Here is a 17,539-nt window from a genome sequence, read left to right on the forward strand (position 1 = left end):
TTCTCTTATCTCAGTAAGAATTGAATCAAAAACAGGTAAAATGCTAATTTTAAGTTCATTTAGGTCTTTCCTTATGAGTTAAAGTTTTGATTTGTAAAATTCAGAAATAAGTAAAATAGTATGATTTTTATGTTTTCCAGCAGTTATGCATTTGATACATATTTCAGAAACACAAGGTTGACAAAACAATTCACATTTTAGTTCTCTATGAAATCTGCATTTGGACAGAATTATTTCCGAGGTTTTAAATTCAAAAGTTACGACTTCATGTATTATGGCAGAATTGGCGAACATATGGAAACCGATGCATTCCAGACAGAGATTAATTTTGAATGTGTTACACGTCATTTTTGCTGCAGTTTTTCTCTCTTTGTTAGGGCAAAATTGACAGCGTTTTGCATCTTGTGCCCTTGAAAAAGGATCTTGTAATGTTTCCATTGTTCTTCCTTAAAGTGTTTATTCTCACTCCGACAATGATAAAGTGTCGCTATGTATCCCTCTGCTAATAAATTTGGGTACAAAATATTTTTCTGCAACTGACACTAAAGAAAAAATAGTTGAACGTTGAACGTTTAAAATTATATAAAATGGCTTACCTTAAGTTTGTCACCAAGTGTTATGCCGGTTCTTCTGGGGTTTTTTTATATAACAAATGAACCTTTAACATGTAATATTTGTACTGTGTGTGCGTTGATTCAAATATGTACTTGTGCCGAGAAGTAAGTCAATTTGTATTGCATTTAAATAAATCTAGAGACGTGAATAAATGTCATATTTTTATAAGCGTGATATTTACACATTCCTTTTTCTCATCAGTTGAGATTGAAATACTTTTTTTTCGTAAAAGTGGGCTCTTGGTTTCTATTTTCTTTAATCAAACATTTTAAGACTCTTTAAAGTCATAATCTAGTTTTTGTTTTACCTTGTCTGACTTATTTTAGTTGTTGGATATTTGTGGTTATTTAAAAGTTTTTTATTCATAAAAACTTTTATGCGTTTCCTTCAAAATTTCTGAAATAAAGAGAGAAAATAATGTATCAGATTAAGATTTTACAACTGCAAATACAGATTTAAGATTCATGTAATATAAATTTAGGACTGGTTTAAGGTTGTCGAAAGGTGGCTTAACGATAATGTAATGTTGGTTTAAAGAGGTGTGGACATAACGAATGCAGAGAACTTTTCTTCCATCCCGATGTACAAAAGGTCACATTTAGTAGATTCAAATAAAACAGTTAATAATTTTATATTCCTTCTCAGGTAAAAGTGGGCAAATTTAGTAATTTTTAAATAGAAAAGACCCAGGACACTTAAGGACAATCAAGGGGCGTTTCTTAATGCAAGCCAATAAGAGGGGGTAGGTTACAGAAATAGTTATGAGGTTAAAGATTGGGAAATTACTAAAAAAAATAGCATGCTCCAAACCCCCTTAGCGCTGTTGACGCATTCAACGGTATTCATAAAAACATATTTCGATATACCAGACCAGAGTCGAGTTGAGGCCCAAACACATGCTACATGATGTATAACAGCCGGAGAGAATATCAAAATCAACTTTTCAACAGCAAAACAATTGTTTCGAAATTTTGTTACAAGGAAGATTTAAATTAGGGATGACAGAGGCAAGTGTCATGCAACGCGGCTTGAAACAAAGAGAAAAGATACTCAAAACGAAAGATAGAAAAAAGATAAAAGAGGAGCGGTTAAAACAATGTCAGAATTATACGGATAAAGATATGGATTAAACACTGCAGTAATCGGGCTAAGGGAATTTATTGTATTAATTATATAATTAAAGGGGCACATAAATAAAAGACATCAGTTTAGAACTATCTAGAACATAGCTAACTTAAAGTCATGGAAAGAGTAAAGCCTTTTTTTAATTCCACGCAAAATCCATAGCAAATTTTAGATTAATATCACAGCTATAAAGAACTTTTTATAGCAAACTTGTCGATCTAGCAAACATATTTCGAGCGCCTAAGAAATAACCAAAAATCATTAATGAAAAAATTTAATTTTCCTAAAATATAATATATTCGAATGACCTTATTTTTTCAAAATTTTTAGAATGGAAATTCAATTCATTAAAAATATTCAGTACTTATAGAATATTGGAACATAATACATCTTAAAAATATTTGATAGCAATACTTGAAGTTCAGATGTATATTGCTATTTTGTCATAGTCATCAATTTGTTATACGCATGTAACGAATTACGGAAATTAATTACTAAAGAAATAAATGACAAGTTTATAAACTTCAATGGCAATTGAAATGGTTCAGTCACGTGATCAAATCCTGTGAAGCCCGAAGGCCTTCTAAGAAGATTTGAATGACAGAAAGAAACACTTGCCAGGCGGATACAAGTATCTGGATGAACTTTAAAATGTCTCTTGGATAAACCTCGATTATATCGGTATAAGTATAATGTTTGTAGTTGCTCATGAAACCATCATAGTGCGAAATTAAAGAAAAAATAGTTCACGAGCATGCACAAAAGATAAAACTATGTCATTCGGTTCAGTAAAGGGTGAGTGAAGGATTGCTAAAAATTTACTGATATGACAGATCGATACCCTTCTGTCACGTTACCAGACTCCAGTGACATTTCAGTTGACTATAAGATGCAGGTTTATACTCTGCCAATTATATAATAGACAAGTTGCTGTCCTTTAAAAAAGGACTGCAATACGTGGACCATATGCGTGTTTTTTCTAACCTAAATTCAATTAAGAAAATTTCTAAGTGTAGGGAATATTCATGTAAGGTTTGTTCACTTATTCTTAAATTATCTGCCACTTATAACTGATCGTAGTCTCAAAGCACAAATGTGAAATTTTATCTCCGATTAGCGACCTTTAGTTTTGTCAGTAAAATCGGGTTATTTTGACACGTGTAACACATATTGGCTGGGACTTGACACCTGTTCTGAATTTATACGGAAGAAATTTATCATGGGAAAAATGGAGAATTGATGGTTCACGTGAAGCACACCTCTGTACAACGCAGATTTGTTTTTTATTTTGTCGGAGCCCCCACCCCCTCCCCCCAACACACACACACATTAAAAGCCCTTGCTACAGACCTTTATCAAACAATAATTAGATTGCTGAAATATTAAACTATTTTGCAAGTCTTGATGCACAAAACTAATGCCGGTGAAAACTTGCTCTACTTTAAAAGCTTCATGTACATGTATCTCTGTTCGTTGAGTGACGTTTCTCATTCAAGTTGTTAATTTACATGTATCTATATACTGTAACTTCTTAAAATGTTTGTACCATAGAATCAATGTTTAGTATAAAAGTATATGTAAAAGAGAGGAAATCGGATCTGCCAATGAATATGTAAATGCGATATGCTGATTTAAAAGCGCGATTTGCCAATGAATGGCATATTTTAATTCGAATAGGGCGAATTATTCTACGGGAAAGTTACCTAAGGTGCGAACTCTCAAGCATTCGCGCGCATGCGTAGCCTGTCGTTTGCCCAGGGCATCCGGTTCAACTTCGCTTATATATTTACTGCGTGGACCGCAGGGTCCACGCAATAAAGGGGGGGGGGCATAAAAGTCTGCTTGAAAAAATTTAATACCAAACGTTTGATGCATTTGTCATCATAAAAAATCTAGTTTTTATTCATTCAAGGAAACAGAAAACTAGTACATATAATTTAATTTATCAAATAAATAAGATCAGACCGGTTACAAAACTGCACTAAATTAAAAAATAGAGACTAGACAAAATTGATAAAGAGCATGACGCAAAAGAAAATATGCATGGAAAACTTTTTTAAAGATGTTCGATAATGGGAATTACTAGAATATTGATGTTCAACAAATGACAACTTGAAAGAATCTACTAGGAAACATCATTCCTTTGCTAGACATGGAGAAAAAGGGAGAATTTGATATCCTGTTCATCATGAAACTAACCACTATCATAAAAAACATCAGAGAAACACAAAAAAGATACCTTACAGTTTGCATATTTATAAAAAAAATAAGCGCTAGAAAAAGAGGTCATGAAATAAAACAAAAAAACAATTTGCTTGAAATAGTGCAAAACAGTGGTCATATCTAAAAGCTTTTGTTCAGAAAAGAAGGCAAGTAATGGAAAAAGTACTTTGATGTTCTAAAAGTAACGGATCAGACAGCAATTAGAATTGTTCACATCCTGATGCAAACATCTATTGATAGAGCTTAGTGCTTATATTCCTCAACCGCGATAAGGCAAACCTCCAATTTCTATTTGCTGAACAGACAAGCAAAAAGAGTCTTTACTACGCTAAGGATATGCCCTTACATGTATCAATAAACCTTATTGTCATATGCATGTGTATGTAAATATCGATTTGATATAACGAACCCTCTTCAAGCTTATAAGTCATTTAATCGGGCACAAAGCAGACGTGGACTTATAGAGAGAAAATGGTTTTGGATCGACTGTGCAATGTCAGTGAGCCTTTGGAGTGTTTAAAAACAGGAACTTCGCCAATTTAAGCTTATAAACAGCCTGAAGTAGACGAAGAAATCACATTCAATACTGTTGAGTTAACTTGTGTTAGTGTGATACCGTGCTGTGTTCTAAAGCCTCAGCGATTTGTGTGAATTCGTGTTAGCATGACACCGTGTTGTTTGTTAGCACGTCAGCGAGTTTTTCTGAACGCGCTGTTGAGCTTTAGCAAATGGCCCTATCCAGACATTATATATAGAGGATATATTTTGCATCTTTACTAATTTAATTGACACAATGAACGACTTCAACTAGCATAGCATAACATTTATTTCAACTAATGCGGGTGAAAGATTTAAATATTGACAAAACTAGAGGTTATATTATAATCTATAAGGACACCTTTTGTGTTTGAATTAAGTAATATGTGTATCAGTCACAAGTTAATTTTAACTCTTTTTAATTTCAGCATACTCAACATTCTCAGAATTATTATCAATTGTGTATGGCCAATTTTGGGACGAAGTAGGATGACTGTGTTCAACTTCCATATATAAAAGTCCATCTTGATTTTGATCCCGAACAGAAGTCTGGATTGGGTTCTTTTGTGGTTTGCTAACCTGGGCATACACTGCCCCGGTGGATACTTCGGTTGATGATACATTGGATTTCTTTGGAATAGCATATACGGGTATTTCAGGAATATCTTTTACATCATTTTTGCTTTTGAGCGTTACTGGTGTATCATAAGCATTCGCTTTCTGAATATTTGCTGTTAACTGTGATGGTGGTGGACCGAGTCGTTGTTCGTCTGCTGTGGAGTAACCAACATCGTCCACAGGTTGATTTGAATGGTAGAGAGGATTATCTGGTAGTTTATGTTCATATTCAAAGGTTTCATTTTTATGTTCTGTATTATGTTTATTGTTTGATGAGTGTTTTTGCTTATTTTCCTTCCTAAAACAAAATAATTTCACCATAACATATCATTCCAACAATTTAAAATAATAATAATAAAAATAGATGAATATTTAAAAATAAAAAAAAGGGTTCCTGAAATGGATCTTGTTGTAAAAAATTCATGTTCAGGCAAAAAAAGGACAAATTATAACAATAAAACTTGTTTTCTGCAGAAAATTTTTTTGTGTAAGTATGTTAGCGGGAACATGAAAAAAACCACAATAATTTGAATCAAGTGTATTGTTTAGATAAAATAGATTAATAAAGTTTGATTTCTGTCTTGATGAAAATAAGAATAAATTACTTTTCTCATTGCGAGAAAGGTTACCTTGAAAATATGACGATTAGAATTATTATAACAGCAATGAGCACCAATCCTCCACCTGAAGCAGAACCAATGATGACATCTACAATAAATATGAAACAAATCACCCATGTTATATTGTTTTGTTTTATCGATTTTCCAATCTTCAATCAGTCTATTGAATGAAATACTGTATGAATATGACACCATCAATACTACAGTGTATAAATTAAATCAACTACATACAAAATGTTGACAAACAAAAAATCATTATCATGAAGGGTATTTAAAGATTGACTCTATAGAGAAAAAAATTACCAAGACCAATGTTTAAAAAAAATATTGATACATATCAATTTATTTTGGGGTTAGAACATTTTCACATCAGTATAAATTGAAATTGATTTTTATAATATCTGAAATGGAAAATTGTATTTTTATCACTTATTGTAATATTATTCTTACTTTTAGAATACCTTTAGACAGACAATACGTTAAAAGATAATGTAGATAGCTAAAACTTGAACATAGCAGTGCATCAAACTTAACATAAAATCGTATACATTTGAAAACATTGAGAGAAATGAACTATTTTCAAAAGTACTGCATTTAAGAAATAGAACAGAAATTAAATGGCATGTTTAAGATTTTGATAAACAGCATGGACACTTCAAAATTGTAAAGCATATGCATGTAAGAAAACGACGTAAATACATCTTTACTTTCTGCAAAGTTTTCTATTAATTACAAATGACTGATAGAAAGAAATGTATTTAAAAAAATAATTTCCTGAACGTAAGACCCGGTTTTAATCTTTGATAGAATATTACATTTATTATATGACTGAATAATCCCCATCTCTCTGATTGGCTGAGATTCAACTATGTTGTAAAAATACTACGTTGTATTGACCTGCACGTGACGTTCCAGGTGAACACAAGGATTTATTACCTCTACAACGATTTAAAATAGATCGAAAAATTCCGAATTGATACAAATTGTTTTGGAAAGCTATTTAAACGACTATGACTTTTTTATATGAACAAAACATAAGAGAATATATATTTTCGGTGAGGGTGGTAAGAGGGGATGCAGGTACACCCTCCAACACTTTTACTGCACAACAATTTTTTACTTTTTGGCAGTCAGCTTTCCCTGTTTATACTCTTTCCTTTCAAAATGTTTTCTTTGAAAAGACTGACATTATATCTTTCTTTATGGCAACTAAATAGATAAAAAAAATCAAATTGATACGACTGGTAAGGTTTATTGAAATTTTAATTCTGCTCCTCTCTTGTATTTGGTTAGGACTTGATTAAATACAAGCTATTAATGAGCTTATCATTTTATCAGTGAATCATATGCTAGTAATTAAACAATTACCGCTGTTTTTTTCCGATTAATACTGTACAATTATTGCTGGTTTTTGAGGTCAATACAATGATTTAGCCATCTGAGGGGTACAATATTGTACTTCGAAGATGGCTAAATCATTGTATTGACCGACAAAACAGCAATAATTGTTTTATTATATGATTCAGTGATAAAATGATAAAGCTCATAACTTGTTTGCATTTTATTAAGTCCTAGCCAAATACAACAGTGAAGCAGAATTAAAATCTGAATACCGGTCGTATCGGTTTGAAATGTTTTTTTTAAAATAAATTTTAGTTGCCATGAAGGAAATATATAATGTCAGTCTTTTTTATGGGACAGATTTGGAAAGAAAGGAGTATTATCAGGGAAAAATGACTGCCAAAGCAGAACTCTACACTGTGTACCTATTATATCGAGTGTGTAAAGGAATGATTTTGTATGTTCAAATTTTGAATTTATTGGCATTCTGTATGTTCACTTCCATTGACCATGATAAGTGGTATACCTTACTTACAATTTATTTCAGATTTCTCAGGAGGATGCACAAACAGGGATGAACGTGTTGAACCAGATTGGGTGTACTTAGTCGGAATGACTGTTGTTTCAGAGGACGCATTGTCATAGTTCTTTGTTACAGTTGTAGACGAATACTTGCTGGTTGTCCTGCTTGACGTATGTGATGTAAAAGGTGAAGTTCCACAAATTACAGTGATATTATCTCTAGTCCCACCTTTTAAATTAGATCAATATTTATAATTAAGAGTTATTCTTTTTCTTTATAAACAAAGAAGTGTAGGACGTACATGTAATAAGTAATATAAGATTTATCGGATGTCTTATGTAAAATTAAAACATTTTAAAATGACTATGCATAATTTATGAAATATGAAATCAAAGTCCAGAATCAACTGTTCAAAAACCACTGCAAAGTCATGTTTTGATAACTTCTTGCAAATGTGGGACTAACTCAAAAGACAAGTGGTTATATAGAATGTCTCAGTCACAAGGAATGCATACGTGAAAAATGAAAGCCATAGCATCTCCCAAATCAAAAGTTATGGACATGTTATCGTACAACATCAGGGCCATTGAGCAGTGAGGGTTCTTTCTCGTGGCAGCGCCTACCGTGACACGGGACCTACGTTTTTAAGGTCATCTCCGAAAGACCCGTAACTTTCACTTCTGATGCCGAGCGCTTGGCGAAGGAACAATCACTACCTATCTTTACGTCTTAGGTTTGACGAGGCGCAGCGAACGAGAATCTAACCTGGGCCTCCCGAAAACGAAGAGAACGCTCTACCATTAGGCTACCGTGAACAGTACTGTAAAGTTTCTTAAGACAAAATACTTGACAGAAGTTAAATCATTATGAATTGGATTGACTGTTAAAGTGAAGAAGGGGAGATGTTTCAAAAATTATTTTTATTCTTGAGCTCAGTGAAAGTAAGCACGGGAAGAGTCCTGAGTTAAGCAATTTGTTATGAAAGATCGCCTTGTAACAGCAAGAAATCGTTAAATATCTTAGAATATTTAATTACTAAATCTCGTTTACTTAAGACTTTAAACACATCGAATTAAAAAAAAAAAACAAAAAACGGGGGGTCCTTTCTTTTTCTGCGATGGAAAAACGACGAAACCCAAGAGAGAGGACGGGTTGTGATGGTCATTTTGCTTGTTCTAGGAAAAGATATTGCTACCCACCCATCCCTTTGCCAATATTGACATCTGAGTCAAAATCTTAAAGATTTAGTGGACAGAACCTTACAGCTCATGTCACCTGACTGCACATCACAAAAGATCAAATAAGAATTTTACTCGTTTAAGGACTTTTTTTTGGGTATCATAGAAATTGGTTTATGCATAATAAAAAATCCATACTTCCAAGTAGATAATCGAAAAGTGACAAAATTTCTTTTGAGCACAATATATCGTATATATATAACGTGGTTGAAGATCTCATAAAAAGAACTTAACCTAAGATAAACATTTACGTCAGAGGCATAGGCAAGGATTTTTCTTTATATTTTAAAAGGAAAATAAAATGACGTATTAAAGAAACTGTTTTTGAGAGGAAAATATTTATTTAGCAATTTCGCTATTCGCAACTTTTTATATATTCCTCTAAATAAAAAAAAAATGAATAAAGAAAGGAAGTCATTTACCATCTGTTTTTTCCTGAACTCCCACACATTGGTAAAATCTCATTGGGGTGCTTTCTGATGCATAGACGGCATAAATCGAAACTAATTGGCTTATATTGACAGAAATCAAGGTGGAAGATTGTACGTTCAATGGGCAATTGAATCGATATTCACCCACTTCGATTAGTGTATTACATTGAAAAGGTACAGGATTTACAGATACCAGCAGATTCCCAAGAAATGACGGAATCACAGTACACGAACACGGTTGGTTAATCTGATGAAAATCTATGTAAACTATGCTTCCACTTTGCGCTTCTCCATTACAGCTCGTGATCGTTAAATTTGATACTGAAAAAATAAATAAACCAAAGTGAGAGCTAAAATCTCAGTACAGAAAAAATAAATAAAGCAAAGCTCAGAGTGAAAAAATATAATAATTCAAAAAGATTATATTTCAATAAAAATTTATTAAAATGCGTCTTACCAATTGAAGAACATTGTCCTGAAAAATTGAAAATATCAATATAACAAATTAATGTTTTATTCATTACTTTCAAGTAGGATTTTTATTACTTTGTTGATGTACTGTCAAATACAATTTAATACAAAAATCCTCCTCCCTTCTGTCTCTCAGTCTATTTTGATGCTGATGATTATTTTATTGTAATATAAAATGTTACATGTACATGCCTTATTTGAATTTGTTATCAAAACCTTATTGTCAGTTTGTTATTGTGTAAAAGACCAAAAGGTTTTTTTCACAACGTACAAATGTGGTAAAGATCACTTGAAAAAAGACAATTTTTTTGTTTAAAAAAATCTGATTGTTAGGCATATCATCAAATCCTCAGATAAAAATAATGAAAAACAAGAAGTCTGTGGACCAATGCTCACAAGTAATATCCCCGCTCTGATGTGAATATACACTATCAGGTTAATATACACGAGTTGATGCACGGACAAATAAGAAGTTGACATCGCATTTAAACAAAAATGAATTTAGCCATATGAAACAACGTTGAAGATTCAATATGTTTTCAACATTGAATATTTTCTGATATTATAGAATTGAAACAAGGTTTAAAAATGCAAAGTTGACTGTTTGTTGATTTTAACGTTGACACAACGTGGAAGATCCAACATATTTTCAACTATAGGAAAGTTAGGAAAACAACGGGTAATGAGTATTGAGCACTTTAGTTTTTAAGGTCAAAATATAAAGGTGTCTTTAACTCTTAATTTATGCGATTTTTCGCAAGATACACACAGCTGTATGCATTGTTAGAAAATATGATATATATAATTATGAATAATAAATGAAACACATGCATTATGAATTGATTTACTTAGAAGAGTTGTGCCAGTTCAGGTAGTACCATTGTAAAATTTAATGAATTGTGAATGCATTTTTATGAGCCCGGATCGAATGATCCGAGGCGTAAATTGTTTTTGTCCTGTCTGTCTGTCTGTTTGTCTGTTTATCTGCAAACTATAAACTTCGCTATAACTTTTGAACCATAAAAGACAAAGATTTCATATTTGGTATGCATACTCCACTAATTAAGCTCTTTCAAATGACACCAAGGTCAATGACCTTTTGACCTTGACTGTGTTTTATGCTAAAAATAGCTTTTTTGAACATTCACCATAACTTTTTAACAATGAAAGATAAGAGACTTCATATTTGGTATGCTTACTTCACTAAGTAAGCTCTTTCAAATGACACCAAAGTCTATGACCTTGTGACCTTTACTGTGTCCTATATGCTAAAAATAGCTTTTTGATAATTCACCATAACTTTTGAACAATGAAAGATAGGGACTTCATATTTGGCATGCATACATGTACTCTACTAATTAAGTTCTTTTAAATGACACCAAGATCAATGACCTTGTGACCTTGACTGTGACCTATATTCTAAAAATATGTTTTTGTAACTTTGTTGCTGCCGGGCGCATAGTGTATCACAAAAACATCGTGTTTTTTTTTATACATACTTATAAAATAAGTTAAATATAAGCTTTTAAAAAATAATGACATCTTTATCCAATATCTCACTGTAATTTCATGTTACTTTAGAATTATTAAAAATAATTATTTATTCCGAATTAATGTTCTTAATATTAGACTCATATAGATCCGTGCCGTATACTCTTGCGCAAAATGTTATATACAGAGTGAATCTAAGAAGTCTTATTTTATCAGACTGTGCTTTTGTTGTGTGTATCAGTTCTATAATCTTTCTTTTCACAAAATATATAAAAGAAAAATTCAAATAAACACATAACAATTTTCACACTGACAATTAACCCCGGTCAAATAGCATTAATTACTTAAGATCCACTCCCTAAAAACCTTCGAGATTCCAGATAAGGAGTGCCTCTAGCTTAGTTGGTCAGTTTCAGTGTCAGGATAACCTTGTTATGTAATTTTCTTGCTGGGCAGAGAATAGCTGCAGCTTATCTAGGTCAAAATTTGAATTCAACTGAGAAGTGCGTGTCTCCTCGCTGTTCATATTTAATGTGTTTTCAAGCTACATACACAAGGATTAAGGCTGGAATATCAACTTCTGCTCAGTAAGTATTATTTCCTTTTCATGGATTTAAGAAATTAAGTTTATTTAGTATCTGTACATCATTTAATGCTTGTTTTATACATGTAAGTATATTTGAAATCTACGTGAAATGCTCATCCTTGGTTCGTGTTTAATGTGTTTTTTGATATTCATTTGGTTATGAAATAAAAGTAAATATAAGTATACTTATATATTATACAATTTAATTAATTGTGGTTCGTCGTAAGTTTCAATCAACTAGTGGTGCAGGGAATTGATTGTATATAGTCAGCCTTGATTGCATCAGATTCTTCGCCCGTGAAAATTATACAAAGGAATGCAACATTTTGTAAGTATAGTACACTATATATGTCTATGTATGTCTATAACATTTTCTTTAGTAATAATTATTTATAAGCATACTTATACGAATTTTAATATGAAGTTAACTATAATTCTTTCTAATCATGTTAATTAAATCAAAGTACCGGAAAATATTCCTTTGTCTGATTTTTTAAATTATTCATGTATATTTATTTTTATCGTTTGAAATAATGTTTTATGTACATTGTATCGAACAAATTTCTTTCACATCTTTATTTCTTTTATTTATAGGCTTTTGCTCTAGAGGGCGGATTCTCCTGTTTATTTCTTTCATTCGTGGGACTTAACTACAGATGTAAAAAGAAAATATGCGTGATTAAATTCAATGGATCCGCCACTTTGTGGAACTTAGTAGTGTAAGGCAGACGCGTACTTTGAAGAACCTTGATGTGATAACTGGACCCCCTTTTCACTAGGAAAATAAATTTTGTCAAGCAGTGATTTTTGAGATTCAGTGATTGAATCCAAATTTGTGTTTGTCTTTAAAATACAAACTAAAATGAATTCTCTCACAATCGTAATGCTGGATTATAACTTATATAAATATTATGCAACTTGAATAAAAAAGAAATATTAGAATTGAAATGTATTTGTTTATAAAGCAAAACGTAATATGAATTCAATGTGATTTCAACCAAATAGCAACGTTTGTACAACCAAAGAAATTCAACCAAATCTCAACCAATTACAACGAATGTTCACTTCTGTACAATGTAGTTATTTGACTTTGAAACAACGTTGAAGCTTCAACGTTGCATCAACTTTCATTTACAACCAAAAATCAACCATAAATCAACCAAAAATGCAACACATTTTCTATGTTTATTCAACGTTGAAAATTGACGTTGAAACAACGTTATGCTTCAACGTTGCCTCAACTTTCATATGCAACCATATTCAACGTTGATTCAACGTTGAAGTGCAATGTTGATTCAACGTTGAATCAACGTTGAAATGCCTGCTGGGAGTATGCTAAAATTACAAGATCTACGATGAGTAGTTGCTGAGAAAACTGCGAAAAGAATTTGTAATGTTTGGTACGAACAGACGCAGAGCTAAACAGGAAGTTGACACCCCATTTGATCAAAAATGAGCCCATCAGATGGCAAGCCTCAACAAAGAGTGTGCTAAAGATGCAAGATTGGCGATTAGTAGTTGCTGAGAAAACTGCTACGAAAATTGTTATCTTTAGTACGGACATACGCACGGATTAACAGTAGGTTGAAATCCGACTTGAACAAAAATGAATCCATCACATGGCACGCCTCACTGAGAATTGTGTATAATTTTCAAGCATCTGCGATGAGTAGTTGCTTAGAAAACTGCGACCAAAAATTTGTTTTGGACAAACACACAGACAATAGGCGGACAAACGGAGACAGATAGACACACACGTGTAAAACATTATAACCTCCTTTGCTTCGGAATGGGAGTTAATAAACATTTAGTTCTGGCAAAATTTGATGACACTAAATGCAATCGTATTCATCTTGTTAAGCGAGAGAGCTATCCTGTATTAGTTCAAACTTAATTTTACAATAAAACATCCCTTCCCAATCTGAATAAACTAATCTGTAACCATGTCCATTTTCTATTCGCATGAGAGAAATATCCATGATTTTCGAGATCTACGCGCAAATATAAATCGCCGCGAATGAATCATTTTCCTTTGTATTCGGATCGAAAAGTCTCCTAAAATATTGTCATTAAAATGATCAAAACATTATGTAGATTTTTTTTAGATATGTGTAATAATATTTACATGTATATACTCTTCTGATTACTAATGCTGTGTTCTTATATTATTCTGATTTTGGTTTGAGCTGCAACGGAGTATCCGATGTACATGTTGGAACGTACATGTAATCGTGTGTATGGTGAGTGTTTGAGTGTGTATTTGTTTATGGATGAGTGAGTTATAGCGCTGTGTGAAAAGGAATTGACGAAATAAACATTTGCATCGGCAGAGTGGTGATATCATTCAGTCCTTTACGAGGTGATGTTCCACTTTGCGGTACCCGTGTTTCCTATTGTATATGGTGCCTACACATGTAAATATATAAACAGCTAGCCCTTGCACGCACCTATTGCCTCTCTCACCTGGTTTCCAATAACCTAGCTGGTGAAATATTAAGGCCGGTATACACGGTAAGATTTGTATTATAAGATTTGTATTATAATACAAAATCTTACTGTGTATACACTCTTAATACAGTGTATCATAAGATTTTTCGAATCTTATAAGACTGTATTAAGAATAGAGCAATGTTCTATTTCCTAATACAAGTCTTAACTCACCTTTTACTTTCAACCAATCAAATGTACTCACATTGGAGGTCATCCTATTTATATAATTACTAAATAAAGCACATGGTAAATAATAATGGCCGACTTTTCAAATAAAGATACCGATAAACTCGTGGTTTTATGGGAAGTGGAAGAGGACTAGCTGTAGCTACCACAAAAGAGATGCTAGAAGCAGAGCATATTATTATCATTTTATTATTTTGAAAGAAAGGAGATATGGCAGGAGAAAACACGTGGGAATAATAGTTTATTTACAATCTTATAGGATATATATTAGTGTGTGTACAAGAAAGTACTATAATACAAAAGTATTATAATACTTGTATTACACTACAAATCTCATCGTGTATACAGGCCTTTAGACCAAAAATGTATGTGTAAGTTTTAAATGACTGAATCAATCGATTTTATTATCATTTTGTACATGTTTAATAATTTGGCTTTAACATTGCGAATGTTGGTCTTAATATTCATTTAGAAATTTAACCCTGAGTCACTTTTCAAACCAATTCAAAATTCTAGGCAACATCGTACTTTAAAAACACAGAACCTGTTTTGAATTTAGTTAAGAATAGAATATAAGTTTGTTTTCATTCGGAAGCACTCATGCAATATCCCAATGGTCTCTGATATTTGTTAAAATTGCTAACAATTATTATCAGTGATGGAACGTCATGCAAAGGATGCCTTCCAAAAAACTAAAGAGTACACACGGTAAATGTTCATGCATCTAATAAACATGTTAGATATTTAAATATACGTTGATGTATTACAAAATTTAAATCAATTTTGAAATGGAATTTCTATTTTCGCTTTTATATCGTTATCCTTATTTGGGAGAGTCTACAACAAATATATATTATGCCTTGAATGATCTTTTGGGAAATAAAAATTGTGGAAAAAAAATCTTTCATATTATTAGTAGATGGTATTCTAAAGTGTATATAATTTAAACCAACTGGTTAAATTATATACACTTTCATTTTTCATTTTTCAGTGTATGTATTTTGTTTTTTTACTGATACAAAAATGTACTAAATTAGTTGAATTAATTTTTTTTCCTGTACGGAAATAGATAGTGACAAACAAAGGGTTTATATCTTCTATTCTTTTTCGTTCTTTATGATCTTATCAAAAACGATTCTCTGTTTTTTAAGAAATAAATGTAGTTGATACCAAAGACAATTTCTTACCTTTGACCATGGAAGTTATATATGTAAATACATATATTACTGAAGTAACTGTCAAAAACTTCATTCTTGATTCTAAACCAGGAAGAAGACTGGGTCAAAGAAAAACCTCAAACATATGTAGTCGTACCGGTTTAATGTTAAAAATAGATTTAAAAGGTTGTTTTTATTCGGAGGCAATCAAGCGATACACAAGTCGGTTCTGTGGAGTTTAAATGTCGGGCAAAAGATTAGTACTACGTATTTGTTTCGGTTTTTAAGCTTAATAATATTAAGGTATGAAAAAAAATAAAAGAAAATTTTAAAAAGATTCCATGAACTAAAAACGAAATGAATCGGTGAACCAAGTTATGTTATCCGTTTTATTATGCATATTTATTTTCATATATCTGTTCTGAAAGAGATCTTATCCCACAAAAGTGTTCATAGTTTTTATTTCGCCGTCTTATATGTCAACATATTATATTTTTGTCTTTACATATGAAAAAAGGAAATCTATTATTGAATGCTCTGCGATTTAAAATTACTACATAAATGTATTTTTAAGATAAAAGCACTTGGGGCGTATAAGTAAAAAATAAAAAAATACATAATTATATCTCGTGAACCTTACTTTATACTTGTATCTCCATCTTTTAAGCCTTACGGAGATGCTTTAATAAATTACAATAGATTGATTTTGTATTTAGATCATTTATATTAGAAACTTTTTAATAATGATTCAAAATATCATATACTTTCATCACATTTTTAACATAACAAAAAGTTAAATTTTTTAAGCAGAGTAACAAAAGGGTTCCAGTTAGGGGTCCATTTTTTGCCCTCTTCACAAAGTTGTATCCTTTGTATATTTTACATGTTTTTTTTAAAATTTTATTCAGTTTTTGTTTGGACCGGTCTCTTTTCAACAATTTGATTTTATGATATAATGCATATTTGTATAAAGAATCCAAGAAACGATTAGACCAACATCATAATAAAATGCTCTGATGAGGGCTTGAAAAAGAAATATTTCCCCAAAGAAAAATGTTTTATTCATACATCTGTCCTCTAATTATTTCTGTTTATGAAGTTAAATTAATGAATTTCATAGAAAAAATCTCCAGGATAAAGGCTTTTATCAATTTAAATTTGGTGACATTTAGTTCAGCATAATCTGAAAGAAAGTCACTGATAGTGCTGTTTAATGAAACTTTACAGTTTTTTATTTGCATAAAAGATTTTTTAAGAGAGTGGAAAAAGTAACAAATCATCCCTGTTCATTTTCGTGAAAAAAAGACAACCATGAGAATATAGATTCTGTATCGAACATTTTACCATCAAATTTTACTCCCCCCCCCCAATTTTTAAGGATGTTAATTTATTGGAGAAACATTAAAACAGTATGTACTGCAGGAAAACTGCGTAAATCTGGCATATGTTAATAGAATAAAATTTGTGGAGATAAACAACATTTGAGCTCAAAAGTCCATTATACATCACAAAATAGGAGCAGATAATACTGATTTCCAAAACCTTATAGTTGTTATCAGTTGGCTTGGAGCCAAGTTTGAAGAGTGAGCATCCCTTGTCGTCCGATTGGTGCTCCTTGTAAGGTCGGAAAATAAAGGAAAAATCCGTCGGCAATTCAGTGTGCAAATAATGGCCTAACAATGCGTATGAAAAACGCCTTTCAGCATTTGACCCAATGAAAGATTGTAATTGCTGACAAGGCCATTGTATCGACCATAGAACCTCATGAAATGATGACTTTAAACGAGGCTGATGATATTCTTGTTTCATCAACTTGCTTGTCAAAAATTTAAATCGTTTTATTAATTGTACATACATAACACATATGAGGGTTGTACGTAAAGTTCG

At 31.8% G+C, this 17,539-nt stretch overlaps 1 protein-coding gene across 1 annotated transcript; it reads right to left on the reverse strand.

Moving 5' to 3' along the window:
• Positions 1–4,730: 4,730 nt before the first annotated feature.
• On the reverse strand, positions 4,731–15,796 carry LOC134252312 (uncharacterized). Its single transcript, XM_062734753.1, has 6 exons — positions 15,683–15,796; positions 9,729–9,746; positions 9,263–9,592; positions 7,615–7,830; positions 5,748–5,826; positions 4,731–5,416 (listed from the first exon to the last, which is right to left on the reverse strand). Exons 1-6 carry the CDS (start codon positions 15,744–15,746, stop codon positions 4,909–4,911), a joined length of 1,215 nt encoding a protein of 404 aa, XP_062590737.1. The 5' UTR covers positions 15,747–15,796; the 3' UTR covers positions 4,731–4,908.
• Positions 15,797–17,539: the final 1,743 nt, after the last annotated feature.

Source organism: Saccostrea cucullata, unplaced genomic scaffold (genome assembly GCF_032062105.1).
Source record: "Saccostrea cucullata isolate Sc308-1 unplaced genomic scaffold, CSIRO_AGI_Scuc_v1 ctg1652, whole genome shotgun sequence".
NCBI lineage: Eukaryota > Metazoa > Mollusca > Bivalvia > Ostreida > Ostreidae > Saccostrea > Saccostrea cuccullata.

Bases quoted from the DNA above. Each gene is read 5' to 3' on its own strand.
- LOC134252312 (XM_062734753.1), bottom strand. From the start codon at position 15,746: ATGAAGTTTTTGACAGTTACTTCAGTAATATATGTATTTACATATATA. The intron at 5,827-7,614 runs GTAAGTAAGGTA...TATTTATTGTAG, and splicing joins TGAGAAATCTGAAATAAATT to ATGTCATCATTGGTTCTGCT. The intron at 5,417-5,747 runs GTAACCTTTCTC...ATTTTGTTTTAG, and splicing joins CTAATCGTCATATTTTCAAG to GAAGGAAAATAAGCAAAAAC.